Consider the following 20011-nt stretch of genomic DNA (forward strand, 5'->3'; position numbering starts at 1 on the left):
ATGGACTGCCTCCTCTATACTGGAACTTGCAACTAAGAGTGGCAGGGATCTTTCTTGACACTTTTGGTAGTTTCTGGTGATTTCCCTCATTCTCTTCTTCCTTACAGTCCCGCTCTTCCCCCAGCCAACACCAAAGTGGGAGAAAACTTCAAACCTTAATTGCTGGAGCAAGTGTTTCTTCTCCCAGAGGCTAGGGGAGTGGAGGGGGAAGGGCAGAGAGACCAACCTCACAGAATGAGGTCTGAGTAGAGGGACAGATGAGGAATCCTTGAAGCAGGAGGGAAAAGAAAAGGAGAAAGCATCCCTGGTTCAGGAAAGGAGTAAAAGGATCTTGAGTAGGAGCTGTCCTGGAGAAGAGCCAAAGAACCCATTGCCTATGCCTGTGCTGTCTAGGATAGGGCCATTTGCCACCTGTGGCCATTTAAATTTAAATTAATCAATATTAAATAAAATGTAAAATTCCATTTGTCAGCCACAGTAGCCACTTCCTTCCTCCCTCCCTTCCTTCCTTCCCTTCCACTCTTTCTTCCTCCCTTTCTTTTTCTTTCTTTTTAAAAATCACTTCTCACCTGAAAAAGTAGCCACATTTCAAGCACTCAATAGCCATATGTAGCTAGTGGCCACTAAAAGAGTTAAAAATATTGCCTGGCATATTGACTATTTAAGTTAGAGATGTGAAAAACAATAGGTCAAGAAGATCACTTTGACCTTCTTCTTTTTTTTTTTTTTAACATACAGCATGCACACTAGACACTTTGACCTTGTTGCTTAAAAGCAAGAGATAAAATTCCCATGAGACAAGCATCCTCCCTATACTGGAAAAAAAGCAATATTTTGACTATGGAAAAACCAAATTGCCAAAATATTTAAAGACATTTATTCTGAGCCAATTTGAGTTCCTGCAGCCTGAGGAAACAGAGTTTCAGGGTGTCCTGAGAAAATGCACCCAAGGTGGTCGGGTTATGGTTTGGTTTTATACATTTCAGGGAGATGAGACATGCAGGTAAAATCATAAATTAATACATGGGAGGTATATACTGGTTTGGCCCCAAAAGGTGGGAAATCTCAAAGCGGGGGCTTACAATTTATAGGTGGGTTTAGGGATTCTTTAGTTGGTAAATTGGTTGAAAGAGCTAAGCTTTGTTTAAAAACTTGGGGTCAGTAGAAAGGAATGCTTAAGTTAAGGGGGGTCTTTTATCATTCAAGTGATGCCATGCCAGAGTCAGATTGGAAAGCAAGCTGCAATATACTGGGTGAAAAGATCTATTTAACAAAATCGTATGGCTTGTAAGGTATGGCTTGTGAAAAGATCTATTTAACAAGATTATATGGCTTGTAAGGTATGGCTTTCCCCAGGTTCCTTAGAAAGGAATTTGAGCAAGGGAAAAAAGTCAAGAATTCAGTCCTCAATTCTTATCATCAAAGAAAGGAAGTTGAGGCCAAGAGAATTCTGTACAAACAAACCCTGTTAATCTAACCCTTATCTTCCTAGACTCTTCTCTACCCAATTAACTACCATAGCCCAAGCCTCTTTGCCTTATCACATTTTCACAGTTTGTTATTCTTTGTCCAATTCAATATATAAGTAGTAGACTCTAACTGCTTCTTTGGGCTTTTCTTTCACTGTCAGGGCTCCCAGGACACATCAAATTAATATTAAATGCACATGTATTCTTTTCTCCTATTAATCTGTCTTCTGTCAATTTAAATCTTGGACTCAGACAGGACCCAATGAGGATGGAGGTGGAGTCTTGCCTCCCTACGCTACCACACCGGACTGCACAGAAAGAGAACATTTTTATTGTTGCACAGTCCAGTGGATGGCACTGGCCTGAGCGCATCTTCCCTTTCAGCAGCCCTGGACTCGTGTAAGAACAAAGGAAAAAGGCTTCAGGCAGTTTCTGAGAAGATGGAGCAGGAAAGGAGGAGCCTGCACCCTGAACAAGGCAGAACCAGCAAAACCTGCTGGCCTCTCCCTGTGAGCAGATGGACACCTGGACACTCAGACTTCCACACACAGGAAACTGGACTGGAGTGTTTAGTGTCCATCCACTTCTCCCAAGAAATGGCCCACCAAGGCAGGGCTGAAGCCATTTGAGAACACCAGCTCCTAGAGAGGCAGGGTCAGAAAAGGACCCATATGGAGAAAAGGTGAGGTTGTCTGTACATGTTCATAGAAGGGGAGAGCGCACCAGGCAAAGATCCATATCAAAAGTTATGGGGCATCCCTTCTGCTTCACTGAAGCAAATTGAGAAGCCTTGTGCACATTGAAGGGAAGGGGAATTAGATGCCATCTCTTGATGGGAGGGGTCTGCAAGGATTTGCAGACATTTTAAAACCACCCCAGTTAGGTTAGCAGGGGTCCTTAAACTGTGGCCCGTGGGCCACATGCAGCCTGCCGAGGACATTTATCCGGCCCTCCTGGTGTTTTTGCCACCACTGCCTGTCCTGCTTAGCAGCCGACTTGTCCCGGGTCCACAGTGCACATGTGTGGAATATGCGCCGCACTTTCCAATGGCCCTCGAACAATCTGAGGGACAGTGAACTGGCCCCCTGTTTAAAAAGTTTGAGGACACCTGGGTTAGGGAGTCAGTCCTCACCTTGGTCTGCTCTGGTTGCGTTGACAAAGTTGCAAAACTGGAGCCCCTAGGCCGAGAAGCAGCCCTTACTTCACATGGCCCTGCTGCCCTGAGGGGCCCTGCCCATGTCTTCAGCTGCTTCCTCCAATAACAGCTCAGCCTTGGTCCTTCCTGCAATGATAAAAGTGGCTCACTGAGTGAGAGCAGTGTGCCCTGCAGGCTCTTCATCCCAAATCATCCAAGGGATGCATTAACGGAAATACGTGTCCCCCATCTCTATGCAACTTTAAGGGCAGAATTAAATTGTTCTATTTATAGTGGTTCTTTTCATTTTCCTTATGCACTTGGAAAATCTAAGAGCATTTGAATGACTTATCTAATTTGATAATTAGACAAGTATCTTTTATTAATTTTTGATACATTTTTGAAGCAACATTAGTTTATATCTGTGTGCGTTTGTGTGTATGGAGGGAGTGACATTTCACATTGTGTCAAAATTGTTACAAATTTTCTCAAATCTAGCTTCGTTAATCTTCTTTAACATTTTCTTAAAAAATTACTGTATATAATTTAGACCAAAAATTTAGAAAATGTAAATATACATAAATATCTGTTAAGGAAAACAAAAATGGTAAATTAAGTTAATATAGATGCTTATGAGAAAATACATATTATTGTCATTATTTAATGTTATTTTTTTCACTAGTTGATGAGAAAATCTACAAACAAGTTTTGAAATTAACTTGATACTTTTAAATATGGCAAATGGGCATAAAACAAAGATGATAACTTTCATTTATATGATATGTTCTAAGACATTTCTCATCTATGCTTAGTAAAATTTTCTCAAAGTTATAGTTCTGAACTGTAAATACAATTACTTAAAGGAAAAAAATGATTTATTTTCCACATACAGTTTGAATTTCTTTTATACTATTATTTAATGTTAAGAGAAATTTTAGGAAAAAAGATATTCACTCATAATTCTACCTATCCAATGAGACTGCTGTTTTCATGTTTTTTATATATGTATCTGTGTGTGTGTTTCTATCTAATCTTTATCCACCTAACTTACAAATATGTAGATATTACTAGGATGTATGCTCATAGTTTGTATTTTTGTTTATGAAACATGTTTTCTGTGTTGCTATAAGATTTTATAATTGATTGTTAATGGCCAATAATTGAATGAATCAAATTGTACGTAACCTTTTCCCACTGTGGCATATGAACTGCTTCAAATTTGGCTCCTCTGGGCCGGGCGCGGTGGCTCACGCCTGTAATCCTAGCTCTCTGGGAGGCCAAGGCGGGCGGATTACTCGAGGTCAGGAGTTCAAAACCAGCCTGAGCAAGAGCGAGACCCCCGTCTCTACTATAAATAGAAAGAAATTAATTGGCCAATTGATATATATAGAAAAAATTAGCCAGACATGGTGGCACATGCCTAGTAGTCCCAGCTACTCGTGAGGCTGAGGCAGAAGGATTGCTTGAGCCCGGGAGTTTGAGGTTGCTGTGAGCTAGGCTGACGCCATGGCACTCACTCTACCCTGGGCAACAAAGTGAGACTCTGTCTAAAAAAAAAAAAAAAAAAAATTGGCTCCTCTGAAGCTATTCAGGTCTGTGCTGAGAAGTGAGAGGGTTTTTCCATAACCAGACCACATGGCCCAGGCCTGCTTAGGGGATGGTGCTAGCATCTCCTCCTCATCAGTCGGGAGAAACTGAGTCTTCACCAACTACTCTGCGTGGCAGTAACTGGCTTTGAAAATCCAGTCAGTCCTTGTTATTCATGGATTCCACATTTGCACATTTACCTGCTTGCTAAAATTTACTTGTAATCCTAAAATCAATGCTTGTGATGCTTTCATGGTCATTCATGGATACTTTCGGAGTGGCAAAAAATGTGTGAGTGGTCTGACACATGTGTTCCCCACTGAGGGCAATACAGTGACACTCTGCCTTCTTGGTCCAGCTCTCACACTGTTAAGTGTCCTTTATTTCAGCCTGTTTGCTGCCACATTTTTTTTTTTTTTTTTTTTTTTTTGCTGGTGAGCTTGCTTTTTATTTATTTTATTTTTTTTATTTTTGAGACAGAGTCTCACTTTGTTGCCCAGGCTAGAGTGAGTGCCTTGGCGTCAGCCTAGCTCACAGCAACCTTAGATTCCTGGGCTCAAGCAATCCTACTGCCTCAGCCTCCCCAGTGGGACTACAGGCATGCACCACCATGCCCGGCTAATTTATATATATATTAGTTGACCAATTAATTCTTTCTATTTCTTTCTTAATTTCTTTCTATTTTTATAGTAGAGATGGGGGTCTCGCTCAGGCTGGTTTTGAACTCCTGACCTTGAGCAATCCCAGAGTGCTAGTGCCTCCCAGAGTGCTAGGATTACAGGTGTGAGCCACTGCGCCCGGCCTGAGCTTGCTTTTTAAAATGGCCACTGAGCATAGTGTGGAAGTGCTGTCTGGTGTCCCTAAGCACAGGAGGCTGCCTGTGCCTGATGGAGCAAATGTGTGTTAGATAAACTTCATTCAGACATGCGTACAGTGCTGTGAGCCACGGGTTTGAGGGAACAAAGCAACAATATGTAGTGAAGAAGGTACCTTTAAACAGAAACACATGTAAAATGAGGTTATGTCTTGATCAATTGACAAAAATGTTGTGACCAGAGACTCACAGGAACCATACCTTGTGCTTTTCCTGGGCGCAATGGTCCAGCATTCATTAATTTTGTGTTTGCACATACTTTATAGAAGATAACTACTGTGAATATGAGAATCCACTGCACATCGGGAAGGTTATTTGGATAAGGAAAATAAAATAAAGCCAGATCATAGAATCTCTCTTTCCCAATTCCTAAAATAAATGTACGAAAACTAGCAACTCTTGCAGAGAATTAAGACAGAGGGTAACATTTTTGTGCTGGATAATTTCTGTTTGCCTCTCAGTCCCACTCACTACCTTTCTTAGATGGTTGTTTATGTGTCAACTTGTCTGGGCCGCGGGATGCCCAGATATCTGGCTAGACATTATTTTTGGGTGGATCTGTGAGGCTGTTTCTGGAAAAGGCTAGCATTTGAATCAGTGGATTGAGTGAAGCAGATGCCCTTCCTAATCTGGGTGGGCAGCACCCAATCCAATCCAATTCGCTGGGGCCCTCAATCGAACAGAAAGGTGAAAGATGGTTGAATGAACTCTGCCTGGCTCTCTGAACTGTGACATCAATCTTCCCCTTCCTTCAGTGCTCCGGGTAATTAGGACTCAGACTCAGAGCAGAAATCTACTCCTCTTAGGACGTCCAACTACACTGCTGGCTTTCCTGGGTCTCCAGCTTGCAGATGGCAGATTGTGGCCTTCTCAGCCTCCATAATTGTGTGAGCCAATCTCTTATAATAAATCTCTTCATACATACATACATATATATGAATACATATATACGAATGTGTGTGTATATATGTTTCCAGTATGTTCTTCTTCCCTGGAGAAGCCTGACAAATACGCCTTCTTCATGCTGCTCTCTGCCCCAGGACGCTGGCCAGTGTAGACCCCATCAGCGGGGCTCCTGTGCCTTATAACTTCTGATTGTGTTTGGCCAAGAAGGTGCCCAGGCATGAGGTGGAGGATGGAAGCTGAGTGAGAGCTCACTCCCCTGTTCCCTCCACAAGGGGGCCAGCTGATGGTCCCTGACTCCTTCTAGATTGTTCTCTTCATCCTTCGGGCTCAGGACAGCTAGCATGGCTGCTGAGAGCTGCAGACAATTGCCCTGTGCCCTGTGGTTCCCAGGCACCTGCACCATCATACATAACCCTATAAATAGGCCATGTGAACTCTCTTGTTTTGAGTGTGCCTGTGTTGACTGCAGAGCCCCCAGCTGACGTGCTCTGCAATTCATTGTGTGAGGCCAGTATAACCTGGCCTCAGACACAAACCAGAAAATTACAACATGGGAAAGAACAATCATAGGTCAGTTTCACTCTCGAACATAGATACAAAAATTCTAAACAAAATATTAACAAACATACCATGCACAGAAAGTCTAGATGGATTATGGACATACATGAGAAATGTTAAACATTAAAACTTTCAGAAGAAAATACAGGAAGGTAGCTTTATGACCTTGATTTCCTAAATGAGACATCAAAAATGCAAGCCGGAAGAGAGAAAAATCAATACACTGTCTCCATTAAGGTTAAGACTTTTTTTTCACCAACGTGCCATAAATAAAATGAAAAGACAAGCCACAACCAGAAAAAGATGTTGCAACACATATACTCAAAAAAGACTTTATTAAGGGTAAAGAAATCCTGCAAATCAGTGGAAGCCAAACAACTAGATAGAAAAATGGGCAAAGGACTTGAAGACTTAAAGATTTCAGCAAACCCTTGACCCTCTTCAGCTTTTAGTTGCTCGTTGTTTCAGGGGGACAGTCATCTGCTCACAGAAAAACAGGAAGATAGCAGGAGACAGCGGGAGCAGGAGTGCCACAGCCTGCAGAACCCGCCTGCGTTTTATTTGCCTTCAAAATGGGACCCAATGTCTATTTAAATGGAGTGTCTGGTTGGGAGCTGGCAAATCAATATTGCATTGTGGAAAACATCTGCAGAAAGGAGCCCGAAGGCTGGATAGGAGGATGATTTGCCAACATGCCCCTCCACCAGGAAGATGACCTGCCGGGAAGATGGTGTCCTCGTCCATCTCACATCCCCAGGTGGGAGTCTTACACACACAGGGAGAAGGCACAGCCTCCGTGACACACTCTGACTTTCAGAGCCTTGTGATCGCTCAGGTTTCTCAGTCTGGAAAGAGAAACTGTACACTGAGGCTCTTTGGAGCAATGCCCAGTTAGCAGCCATCTGTGGCACCACCTTGTTGTTGCTGACATTCTGTGTGCCTGCTGCTTGTCTGCTTCTGGGACCAGAGGGCATTTCCAGCCAAGGTCAGCCCTGTCCTTCTGCCGATGCCCGGGGCGAGTGGGCGCTGCTTCCTGCAGCTGTGCCTCGAAGCGGTCTCGAGCAGGGACACAGACTGCCAACTGCTCCTGCTTGGGCCATCTCTGAGGGGTGCTGGCAGCAGTTGGGGGGGGGGTCTCAGATAGATTTGCTTCCTGACTGGGTTATATCCAGGTCAGCAGCCAGCCTAGAACTGAATTATTTAGGGAACAAAAAGGAGCTTATCAAATAATGCTACATTAAAAAAAAAAAAGGAATGGAGAGAAGAAAGCAACTGAGATCAGCTGTGTTGTTTATAAGGGCATATTTGTTCCTCCAGAGTGAGGAGCAGATTCTAGATACCAGATGTACGTTCATGAAGACAGTGTCCCACTGTGACCCTTCTCCCAGCGCCGATGCCATGTTTACCAGACAGTGAGTGAGCAAAAGTTACGGCCAGGAAACTCCCTTGTCTGCGGGTTCCTCAGGCCACACAAGCAGGGCCTTGCTGCCTGCAGTGACAATACACGCCATCCCCTTGCTTGTTTCCTGCTTATTTTCTTCTGGGGGCTGGACTGACAAATCCCAAGTCTAGTTGCCGACAGTCAAAACCAGGAAGTTCTGTAGCTCATGGAGGGTCCCCAGGGCCCGCACCGTGTCACCCACACAGCACCCAGCCCCAGGGTGACTGGTCCAGCAGTGGCCTGTTCCCAGGGGCAGCTCAGGAGACAGGAGGCCAGGTTTGCAAGTCTCTTAGGAAAGATACTTCCTCTTTCTTATGAAACAACTCCCAAAGAGGCTGTCTGCCTTCCTCTGGGTGGCAGCAGATGATAAGGGGGCCAGGGCACATGCAGGTGGGAGGGGCTTTGGCGCAGGCCTCATTGCTCTCAGTCTTGCACCCGTGGGGCTTTGACCAAGGGCAGCTCTTTCTTCTTCAGCGCCCCAGGCACCAGCCATGAAAAGGGGCACAGTGGGGACAGGACACCTCAGGAGGAGTATCTATTCCATAGAAAGCACTGTATTTAGTTCATCCACTAACCCATCCACCCATTCTCCCTTCCATCCCTTAATCCATCGATCCAGACTTCTTTATTGAAGTACATTGACGTACAATAAGTTGCACATATTTAAAATGCACAATTAGATGAGTTTTGACATATGCATGCACCCATGGAATCGTCACTACAGTCTACACGATGAACTAGCCATCACCTAAAGCTTTCTCGTGCCCCTTTTCTGTCCTTCCCGCTCCTCTGTATTCCATGGACATACACAAACCTCATATTTCCTATTATTCGAAGATGTAACTGGGCCTCGTATTTTCCCCTTCTTTCATCGACGAAAACAGGGCTCCTATTTGTCATGTTTCCTGGGAACATACCCAGCAATCCTAATTTTAACCTTATTCCATCGGAATACTCAGGCCCCTACTGTTGAGGACAGCTAAAATAAGGGTCTGGTTGTAGAAGAAAGCAAAGAAATCCACTTGTAACTGAATGCATGTTCTGCCAGCCGATGTTGTAACATTTTACTGTACCCCAGACTAGCTGACAGCTATCTGCTTCTGTAAAAGGCTTGCGTTGAGAGAGTTCTCGGTGCAGGGGCTCAAGGCCGGCCCGGGGCTCCGGCCGTCTGGAGACAGCATGATAAAATGCAGAAAACAATGCCCTCGCTCATGTGCCTCTCTAGTCACGGAAGCCGCCTGTGACTGTGCTTGAACATTTAGATAATTTTTTTAAGGTGTGGTTTTTGTCTTTAAAAGGGGCCGCTTTTTCTAGCTCATCACTACTTTTCTGTGCCTGCCGCTCTGCAGGACAGGAGTAGTCCTGGCCAGTAAATAAAGACTCACAATTTGACTCAATTTGGTTTCTAAGGTGGTCTTTTCTCACGCTTTGGACCATTACACCTACTTTCCTCTCATCCCTTGGCAATAACCAGGCAACAAATAGGTCCCCTGTTTCCCCTTGCTCTGTAGACATAACCAGGGCCATGGATTTATCCAGGGCCTGTATTGCTGTTATTTCACGGACATAACCAGGTTCCCTATTTTCCCCTTTCTGTGAAACTGTCCAGAGACCCTGCTTTGCCCTAGTCCATGGACATGGCCAGCTCCCTGTTTCCCCCCTATTAAATGGCCCCAATTTCTTCTTCATTCCATGCACTTACCCAGACTCCCATTTTCCCCCTTAGTCCATGGACATGACCAGAGTACCATGTTTCTCCTTAGTACTAGGCAGGACCAGAGCATTCTTTTTTTTTTTTTTTTATTCCATTATTCAATTTTGTTCCAAATATTCCATTTTTTGTCAGAGCTCCAGTTTTCTTCTTATGTCTAGACCTCTAGGGCTTCTGTTTCCCGTTATTACGTGGAAACAATCAGACCTCATACTTTTTCCTATTCCATGGACATTATCAGTCTTAATATTTTCCTCTTCCTGTGTGTACACAGTTGGGTCCCTCATTCTCCCTCTTTCATGTACATAACTAGGGTTCTTCTCATGACTCCTGGGCATGATCAGTGTCCCTGCAGTCACCTTGTCATGTGGATACAGCCAGGGGCCCCTTCCTTCTCCTTCTCCGGACTAGGGCCCCTTACCCCACATTCACACCCAAGCCTCACTTTCCCCATATTCTGTGGACACGAAGAGGCATTTATTTTCCCCTATTTTTATGACATGAACAGGACCTATTTCCCCCCTTTCCATGGACATAGCCAAGCCCCTCAACTGCTTTTTGTCTCATGGCCATTAAGACCCCTCGGTTCTTTTTATTCCATGAGCATGGCCAGTCTCCTCATTTCCTCTCATGGCCATAATCAGGCCAGCAGGCTTCTCTTACTTCATGGCCATAATCAGGAACCCTGTTTTCCTATTGTTACATGAAAATAAACAGATCCTCTATTTTCTTCTTGTCCCGTAGACATGACCAGGCACCCTATTTTCTCCTCATTGCATGAAAATAATCAGGCTTAATATTTCTCCTTTGCATGGGTTTCACCAAGGCTCAATATTTTCCTGCTAATTTGTAGCCAGGCCTCTTATTTTCACCATATTACATGGACATGTCCAATATTCCTCATATTTCGCAGACACGACAGGGCCCTTTATCCTCCCCCTATTTTATGGACATTAAATTGCTGCCTATTTCCCCTTATTCCATGGCCATAACCAGGCCAGCAATTTCTTTATTCCACGGTTTTCACCAAGTCCCTTGTTTTCCCTTTTTACTGTGGACCTTACTGGAATCTTGTTTCCTACTTATTCTATATCCATGTAAGGAGATAGGAAGGCTAACAGTGTTCTTTGGCTCGTGGCAGCAAACTCCATCTCTGCCTCCACTGTTGCCCACCCAAGGTGGAGATGGGTACTCTCCTGCCAGGGGGGCCTGGCATGCCCCTTCTTATCTCCTTCTGTGGGGGTACCCAGGTCTGTGTTTTCCTTCTCTTCCCTGAACATTACCAGTGACACTTTCCTTTTCATGGACGTAACCAACTTCCATATTTCTTAAGCGGATTTTTAAAAATGCTTTTTTGTCCCATGTTCATGGTTTTCTAATATGACCCACCAAACACTACTTTTCTTCTCTAAGGTCCTTGGTCTGATGACTCTATGCCAGATTTCCAGGGCAGGCTGAGATTGTCCAGGTCTGAGAAATCTCACGTATTACTCAGAATGCTTATTTATCTATTCTACAGGGACACTTTGCATCTTAGACTCAGGGAATTCTACAGGTGCCACCTCCTCTGGCTGGACAAGTCCCAACAAGGCAGGTTCTGAGGTCAGGGAAGGATGTTGTGTTGGGTCCTAGCAGGGTTGTCAGGATGGAGCATGGCCTGAGTTCTGGGGCAGGAGGGGACCAACAGACCATGGACTCAACAAAAAATGTGGGGTCAGAGTCATGGAAGAATCAGGAAGATGCTCGTGAGCACCCACTGATGCCTGACTAGGGAGCAGGTTCTTTGCCTGCGTCTATTTAGTCTCTACCACAATTCATGATGAGTATTTTTCTCCATTCTCATATTATAGATGAAGAAATGGAGACTTAGGGAGATTAATTAACTCTCCCAGCATCCCAAGCAAAGGACTTGAACCCAGGACAGTTGGTTTCTAAGTAAGGCTTGCACTTCCCCTACCACAGCATGACACTTCTCACAGACCAGTGTTTTATATATTTGGTTTTAGACATTTTAAAACCTTTATTTTGAAGTAATTTCAGACTTACAAAAAGATTGCAAAAACAGCAAAAAATATTCTCATATGCCCTTGATCCCACTTTCCCAAATGTTAACGTCCCAATACAATGGTGAAAGCTTAGGAAGTTAACATCTGTACAATGCTGTTAACTAATCTATGGATTTTGTTTACATTTCATCAACTTTCTAATTAATGTTCTTTTTGTGGTAGGATCCCATTTAGGATCTCACCTTAACAAATGTTTTAAAAATAGCGTACTCTTATGGGCTTCTGTGTGCAAATGACGCCTAACCTTCAGGGGTCTGCAGGGTTAATTTCCCTATAAGGCCCACAGCTCTTCCTCCCCCACAGGGAGGCTGGGATTACATCACAAAGCTCCACTGGGGTGACAAGATAGCAAAAGCTATCTCAGGGCCTGCAGGTACAGTGGGATCCAGCAGGCAGGATCAGTGGTGAGTAAGTAGCACGTGAACAAGGAGAACCTGTCTCTAGAGGAAACATAGGGAACACCTGATGGCTTGGTAAGACAGTTGGATCCCAGGGTAGGTAAGTAGAATGTACTTCCCCTTGTTCCCCATTACAGAGTCCTTATATTTCAGTTCAAATGTTACTTTCTCCTTCTTCCCATAAAGGGAGCCCCTCTGCCCATGACTCCAGCACTTCTTGCAGAGCACTGCATGGGTCTGTTCTCAGGGATTCCTTCCCTGCTAGGTGCAAGAGCGGGAAGAGGGTCTAGCACACCTTGGTAGGGGTTTAGAAGTTCCGCTTGCCCAGAACACCAAAGAACCGAATGGATGTCATAAGTGGGTGGAAAACGAACTAACTAAAGAGTGGGCTGGGCGGCCCCGCAGGGATATTTCCCTGGCTGGTCTTCAGTCAGGGTCTCCAGGGACTAGGTTGGGGTCTCAGTCTCTGTCTAAATGCAGGCAAGCCGTCTCCCAGGAAAGCCTGCGTTGACAAGGGTTGCCGTGGACAAGGGAGCGAGCTGCTGTCTGGCACCACTTGCAGCTGGACAGGTGGCTTCTGAGGCTGCAGAAATGGGGATCAGAAGCTGGAGGAACCTCCTGGTGCTGCTGGTTGCCCTGGTGCTGGCGGCCAAGTTGGGTCACTTCGAAAGGTGGGAGGGCTTCCGGGAGATGCCCATGAGCAAGAAAAACATGGATCCGACACTCAACTTCTTCATTCAATCCTACAACAATGCCAGCAATGACACCTACTTATTTCGAGTCCAGGAACTACTTCGAAGTCAGGTCCAGGTTTGTAACTTTCTTCCTCCAGGCGCCGGCAGAATCCCCCATTCTTGCCCACTCAGACACACGGGGCTTCCCTTATGGTTCCCAAGAGAACCAATCCATGGCGACCGCAAGTGGGGAGAAGCTTCACTTGGAACGGGCACATTTCAGAGTTGTTCAGGTCCCAGAATTTCTTTATTGTGCTTCCAAAATGCTGGAGGGCACCCTAACTCCATCATTCTTAGTCAGAGGCAAAACTATCCACTGAGGTTCTCAATTGTTCTTGCCTGGGAAGAACTGCCTTCCATTCTGACATTGGGTGAGTGACAGCACATGAGGATGCTGGATTTTCTGTGTTCTGCAAAAACTCGTAATTATGCAGAATGTTTATTTTTTTATGGGGGGAGATGGACTTTTGGGGAAGGAGGGATATACTTCAACCAGATCACCTCCCCTTTTGTTTTACATGTAAAATTTCTCTGAAATATATCAATTTAAGGATGACAGAGGAAAGAAAATTTGAGAGCCACTTTTATTGATCCAACCTCCTTCCCTCAGGGTCAGATAGTAAATTATACAGTCATTTTTCCATATCTGTGGGGGACTGGTTCCAGGACACCCCCACCCTGATACCAAATCTGCAGATGCTCAAGTCCTTTGTACAAAATGGTGTGCATTTTATAATCTATGTACATCCTTCTGTATACTCTGAATCGTCTCTTGATTACTTATTATACTTGGTACCATGTAAATACTATGTGAATAGTCGTTCACAGGGAATAACGACAAGAACAAAATGTACATGTTTGGTGCAGACATAACCATCCATTTTTTTTCCTGAATATTTTTGATCCATGGTTGGTTGGATTTGAGATGTGGAACCTAGGGATACAGCAGGCTGACTGTATATGTTAAGCCAGATTTTGGGAAAAACAACTGGCGAGGGGATGAGGTCTCTGACCAGAGAGAAGGACAGCTGTAACAGGAAAACCAGCAAAGCGGGAGGGCACATGGGGGTGGGGTGGGCAGTGTCAGTGTGACACAGAGGCTGGCCTCATGACGGCCGAGGTGTCCAGTGGGTCCAGGCTCAGTTAGGCAATTTTACTGCAAGGTGGCAGTGTTGCTCATTTGGCTTGTCTTTGGTCAGTTTCCCAAGGATGAATCTGAGACTCCAAGGAGGATTGTCTTGCAAAATCAACTCATTATCATTAACAGTTAGCGGTTAAAGAATAGTTTGTGAGCAAACCTTTGATATCATTCAAGTTGATAAGTGGACAGAATGAGCCTGCCCTTTGGTGATCTTGGCATGGGTCTCTGGGCAACCCCACACCCAGACATAATTGTGTCTGTCCACATACCTCACAGAGGGGTGCAGGGGCAGGACTGGTGGGCTGCCAATGCCTGGGCTCTTGGTCAAGTGACATCTAGACTCTCCATGCCTCAGTTTCCTCCCCTGCAAAGTGAATCTGAATCAGAGGGAAGTACTTAGCACAGTGCTGACATCTAGTAGCATTTGTAAAGATATTTGCTGTTATTATGACTATTCCTATTATTATTTAACAATCAAGTCTAATAATGAATAAGAAAGTACTCTGCACACTGAGATGTTAGTTTAACTTTATGACCAGTGTGTTAGTTTTTTCATACATACAGAGTGTGCTGAAGGTCAGTGTCAGTGTGACTGCTTGGCACAGCCTTGCAAGTGGCTGCGGCCAGGATCCCAGTGTTGCCGTCAGGCCTAGTTTCCCTGCTGCTCTGCCCTGAAGTTTCGTTTCCTTTCCTTTTCCTTTTCCTTTTCCTTTTCCTTTTCCTTTCCCTTTCCCTTTTCCCTTCCCCTGCCCCTTCCCCCTCCCCCTCCCCTTTCCCTTCCCTTCCCTTCCCCTTCTTCCTTCCTTCCTTCCTTCCTTCCTTCCTTCCTTCCTTCCTTCCTTCCTTCCTTCCCTCCCTCCCTCCCTCCCTCCCTCCCTCCCTCCCTCCCTCCCTCCCTCCCTCCCTCCCTCTCTCTCTCTCTCTCTCTCTCTCTCTCTCTCTTTCTTTCTTTCTTTCTTTCTTTCTTTCTTTCTTTCTTTCTTTCTTCCTTTCTTTTCTTTCTTTTATCTCACTTGGTTGCCCAGGGTAGAGTGCCGTGGTGTTGGCATCATCATAGCTTACAGCAACCTCAAACTCCTGGGCTCAAGCCATCCCCTGACTCAGCCTCCCAAGTAGCTGGGACTTCAGAGTGTACTAATTTTTCTATTTTTAGTAGAGACAGCTCTTGCTCTTGCTCAGGCTGGTCTTGAACTCCTGAGTTCAAACGATCCTCCTGCCTCAGCCTCCCAGAGTGCTAGGATTATGGGTGTGAGCCACCATGCCTGGCCTGCCCTGAAGTTTTCTAAGGGTGTAGTCTTCCCAGGAGCAGAGTGGGCACTCTCTGCTTCTGTCACCACCACAGAGAGGACCAAGCCATCTCATTTGGTTCAACTGCTGACATTTGGGCAAAACAGCAGGGCCTTCTAGGAGCTTGTCGCTTCACCAGGGCGGGATTCTCTAGTCCACACATTTACCTGGGGGAGTCCAGCTCAGTTCCTGAGCTTCATTGCTGCTGGGGGCGGGACAGCCCAGTCTTCAACCTCTCCAGTGTTCACGGTCCCATACTTGGTCACGAGCGAAGGAAGAAAATCACACCCACAGGCAAGGCCCTGGCCTGTATTCTCTGTGGCTTACATACCCACCACGACTCCTTCCTTCATTCTCACACACCCCAGGAGGAAATTGGCATTATTCTTCCCATTTTCTAGATGAGGAAACTGAGACTGAGGGAGGTGGAGGGACTTGTCCAAGGTGACAGAGTCTGCAGGGGATAAAGCCAGATTTCCAGCACAATTCTTCCGGTTTCTGTTCTGTCACCCACCTAGCTCCCTCGCTGCTTCGGAGTAATGTTTCTGATACTTTGCTAAGACATTTAATAATTTGTAATTATTAAAATAATTATGTGACTGAAGAAACGGAGTCTGCTAAGTAACTTGCTCATGGCTATAGCAGTCAGTAAATGGGAAATGAGTGCCCTAAATCAATTTGAGTCCCAAACCCATGCTTTTAGCTGTTGCTGAACTGCATTCCTTCAGGTTAGTGGGGGAGGAGGGCGGGGAGGCTGAGGGGCTGGGAGGGCAGGGCTGAGATGCTGGCTGTCTGCCTCATGAGGCCTGGCAGTGGCAACTCAGGTTGATGTTCCCTCCCTCGTCCCGAGGGTGGAAAGGAGATGGCTGACCTGTGGCTGCCACGGCACAGTCCAGAGCACAGGCGTGGGGGTCGGGTGCAGTGGCCTTGGCTGCCATTGTGTCCCCTGCAGCTGGGAGGGGAGAAGGGAGCTATGTTTTTGGTGGACAAGGGGACAAGGACTGTGGCTCTGGGGGCTTTGCTCTCAGTCCTAGCTTCTCCAAGAGAGCACCAGCCACTGGACGCTCGGAGCCAGGCTAACAGTGCAATCGCTTCTCGGCAGCTGACCACAGGAGTGGAGTATATGGTCACTGTGAAGATTGCCCGGACGACATGCAAGAAGAATGTCACGAAGGATCCTTCCTGCCCCCTGCAGAGCAAGAAGCTGAGAAAGGTGTGTGGTGGGGGCATCCAAATGGGGCTTCTGACCAAACAGGGAAAAGGGAACACTTTGAAAAGCACCACCTGGACATTGGCAGCTCTTCCAGCTATATGGCTGGGGGCCAGCTAGGGCCCAGCCCCGGAGCTGCCTGACACCTCCCAGGCACCTGGAGGAGGAAGGAAGGCTTTTTACTTGGACAGTCTCACCAGCCCATGCCGGCACAGCCCTGGACCCAGGCCTCCCTCTCCTGGACTCCTCTCCCACCCAGCCCTGGCCTTCAGGGTGAAAGTGATGTTTCCTTCTCCTTGGGGTCCTTGATCTGGTCTTGGTTGTCACTCTACAGGCCTTTGAGGATTGTCCAACTTTTTCTTGTACTTTTCTGTTTTTCCTAGTCCTTTTTTTTTTGAGACAGGGTCTCACTCTGTCACCTGGGCTAGAGTACAGTGGCATCATCATAGCTCACTGCAACCTCACTCCTGGTCTCAAGTGATCCTCCTACCTCAGCCTCTCCAGTGGCTGGGACTATAGGTGCATGCCACCATGCCTGACTAATTTTTTCTATTTTCAGTAGAGACAGGTCTCACTCTTGGTCAGTCTGGTCTTGAACTCCTGAGCTCAAGCAATCCTCCTGCCTTGCCCTCCCAGAGTGCTAGGATTAAAGGCATGAGCCATTGTGCCCGGCCTTCCTGGTCCCTTGTTAGCACCCTCTGCAAGCTGGCACATACCAAGATCTCTCCCTATGCTGGGTGTAGGTGTGGGGGGCAGGGGACAATGCTGTTGGAACTCAGTGTCCTGCCTGCCCTTCATCCCAGGGTCCAGCTAGGTTGTGGGCTCTGGGTGCACCTGTGTGGGTCCCACAGGCTCTGGGTGCACTTGCTGGGTAGGATGAACCCAGAGTGACGTTCCTATTCTGGCTGGCCCGCCCTCCTGCCCCCATGTGTGTCTGTGGGCAGCTCCTCCTGTGCCCACATGGTCAGTGAGCAGCCACAGTGACGGCTCCAGATTCCCAAACCAGGCCTGAGGAGCAGGAACTTTTAAAAAAATCTTTCCCCCAAAGCTGATTGTCTGATTTCTTTCTTCTTCCATTTCCAGAGTTTGATTTGCGAGTCTTTGATATACACTGTGCCCTGGATAAACTATTACCAGCTCTGGAACAACTCTTGCCAGGATTACTGAGGGCTCCTGCAAAGACCTTCGACAGGGCCTCAGATGGCCGCCCTGTGCACTGGCTGTTATAAAATTGTAAAGAACCTTGTCTTCCTTGTTGGTGTCTTGATACACACACACACACACACACACACACACACACACACACACACACGCACACACACACCTCAACACACACCCACAGCAACACTCACACTCTCACCACGCATGTGCACACACACTTTCACACCTTCTCACACTCACCCATCTACCCATGCATACTCACGTCTCACACGCTCACTCGCATACACATTCAGTGGTCTTTAAGGGCTCTCGCTATTTGAACAGAATGTTGATAATCTTTGGGGAAACTTCGTCATTCTTTTTACCTCGGCCCACCTCTCTACGGCTATTCTGGATCCAGGCACATCCCTGACCCCTGGCCCAGGTGTGCAGCAGCCCCATTTCTTCCTCTGACACGCACAACACTGTGGCTCACACATGTCTTTGTGAGTGTGTCTAAAGTTCCAAGGACCAAACCCAGGTTGGGTGACCCGCCAGGAGGACTCACAGGACTCAGGGTACGTCACGGCTGCGATTTATTACAGTGGAAAGATATAAAGCAAACTCAGCAAAGGGAAAAGATGCCCGGGTGAAATCCAGGGAAGACCAGGCGGAGCTTCTGGAGTCTGTTCCCAGTGCCATCACGCAGGACACGCTAATTCCCCCAGCAGCGAGCTGTGACAACATGTGCGAAATGTCTTCTACCAGGAAAGCTCGTTAAGACTCAGAGCCCAGGGTCTTTGTTGGGGGCTGCTCACGTAGGCAGTCTCTGCCTGGCACCTGCCCAAATTCCAGACTCCCAGTGTGGGCGGGTGTTCAGCACCAGCCCCATCGCTGGGACAGACAGTGCAGACACACTAAGTTCCTCCTCTCATGCAGGGCAAGTTTTCTGTCAGTGTAAGGAACTGCCTGCCATCCAAGTCCCCAGACTCCAGCCACGGCTGTCATTGCCATTCACCTTTCTAAGGACAGCAGTTCAGGCTGCCTTGTGAACTCTTTTCTGCACACGGAGGCGCTGAGCCTCCCGTGTTCTCATTGCTGCTGAAATGAGACCTTTGCTTTCTCCCTTCCTGTGACCCGTAGTCGAGTAGAGAAGGTGCACACTAGACCAGAAATGGGGCATGGACGTGGGCGGAGGGTGTACCAAGCGTACCCTCAGCCATTTGGCCTCTTCGCAGGCATGAGTGCAGCAGCACAGTCATCCTGGCAACCTGAGAGGCTGTCACTAGAGGAGGAGCATGAACTCACAAGCAAAAGCCTGCCAGAAGGGCCCGAGAGAGGAGAGAGCAGGGAGGAAAAGAGTTAAAGTCTGTGACTTTCCTGAGGGGTAGGGGGAAAGCCAGAAAACATCCAGTTCTGCAAATCTAATGGTATTAGGGCTGGCCAGGCACCTAACACTGGCCTGCTGCCCTCATTGTCTCGTTTGTCATCCCGACAACCCTATGACAAAGCAACTTTTGGGCAAGGAGCCTCTAAAGGTAACCTCTGTCCAGATTCTAACATCCCAGCTTAGTTTGGCATATGGGTTGAATTTTTGGAAAAGGAGTCATGCAATATATATTCTTTCGTTCCTGATTTCTTTCATTCAATATATTGGTGCTGATGTTTGTGCTTCCAGTTCACTTTTAGTTTTGTGTGGAATTCCATTGTGTAAATAAATATACCATAGTTTATTTATCCATTGTGCTGATAATGTACTTTGGGGTAGTTTTCAGCTTCTGAGAATAATAGCTATTAACGATAAGCATTCTGGTACGTGTGTAACGGACATGGACGTGGGTGGACATATACACGTGTTTCTTTGGGGTACACGCTTACTCGAAATTGTTTGGTAATAGTATGTGCATATGTTCAGCCTTTAGCTATTTTTGCTCAAGATCTTTTAATATGTTTTGTGTTTTACTTATTTTGCCTTTCTAATATTACTTACTGATTGAAATCGTATTCCGCCTCTAAGTTCTTACTTTTTTTTTTTTTATCCTTCCAAAATAAGCTGCTTTTAAAGTTCTTACTTTTTATATGATTTATTTATATAACCTACTTGCTCAATTTCTATCTTTATGCAATTTCACTTTGACACAGTCTTCTTTTTATAATGTTTTACCAAACTTTACGGCATAGCTTTGAAGTTTTAAAAGTGAACTCTCCCCACCCCACCCACCCACCTTACTTTTTATAATTGGTGCACAGGAAGGGTCAGCATAAGCACGCACCTGTGACAGGAGTGGGGCATCAATTGGGCACTGACTGAGTATACAGAGCAGCACAACGGAGACCTCCGTGATGGACTAGCT

The 20011-nt window shown here is 46.3% G+C and overlaps 1 protein-coding gene across 1 annotated transcript; it reads left to right on the plus strand.

The window, feature by feature from the left end:
* Positions 1 to 12106: 12106 nt before the first annotated feature.
* On the plus strand, positions 12107 to 17758 carry CSTL1 (cystatin like 1). The gene is made up of 4 exons (XM_012739219.3): positions 12107 to 12245; positions 12626 to 12955; positions 16410 to 16520; positions 17601 to 17758. The coding sequence occupies exons 2-4, from the start codon at positions 12737 to 12739 to the stop codon at positions 17682 to 17684; spliced, it is 414 nt and encodes a 137-aa protein (XP_012594673.1). The 5' UTR covers positions 12107 to 12245; positions 12626 to 12736; the 3' UTR covers positions 17685 to 17758.
* The last annotated feature ends 2253 nt before the right edge of the window (positions 17759 to 20011 follow it).

This window comes from Microcebus murinus, chromosome 16, assembly GCF_040939455.1.
Source record: "Microcebus murinus isolate Inina chromosome 16, M.murinus_Inina_mat1.0, whole genome shotgun sequence".
Taxonomy (NCBI): Eukaryota; Metazoa; Chordata; class Mammalia; order Primates; family Cheirogaleidae; genus Microcebus; species Microcebus murinus.

Bases quoted from the DNA above. Each gene is read 5' to 3' on its own strand.
- CSTL1 (XM_012739219.3), top strand. From the start codon at position 12,737: ATGGGGATCAGAAGCTGGAGGAACCTCCTGGTGCTGCTGGTTGCCCTG. The intron at 12,956-16,409 runs GTTTGTAACTTT...GCTTCTCGGCAG, and splicing joins TACTTCGAAGTCAGGTCCAG to CTGACCACAGGAGTGGAGTA. The intron at 16,521-17,600 runs GTGTGTGGTGGG...TTCCATTTCCAG, and splicing joins AGAGCAAGAAGCTGAGAAAG to AGTTTGATTTGCGAGTCTTT.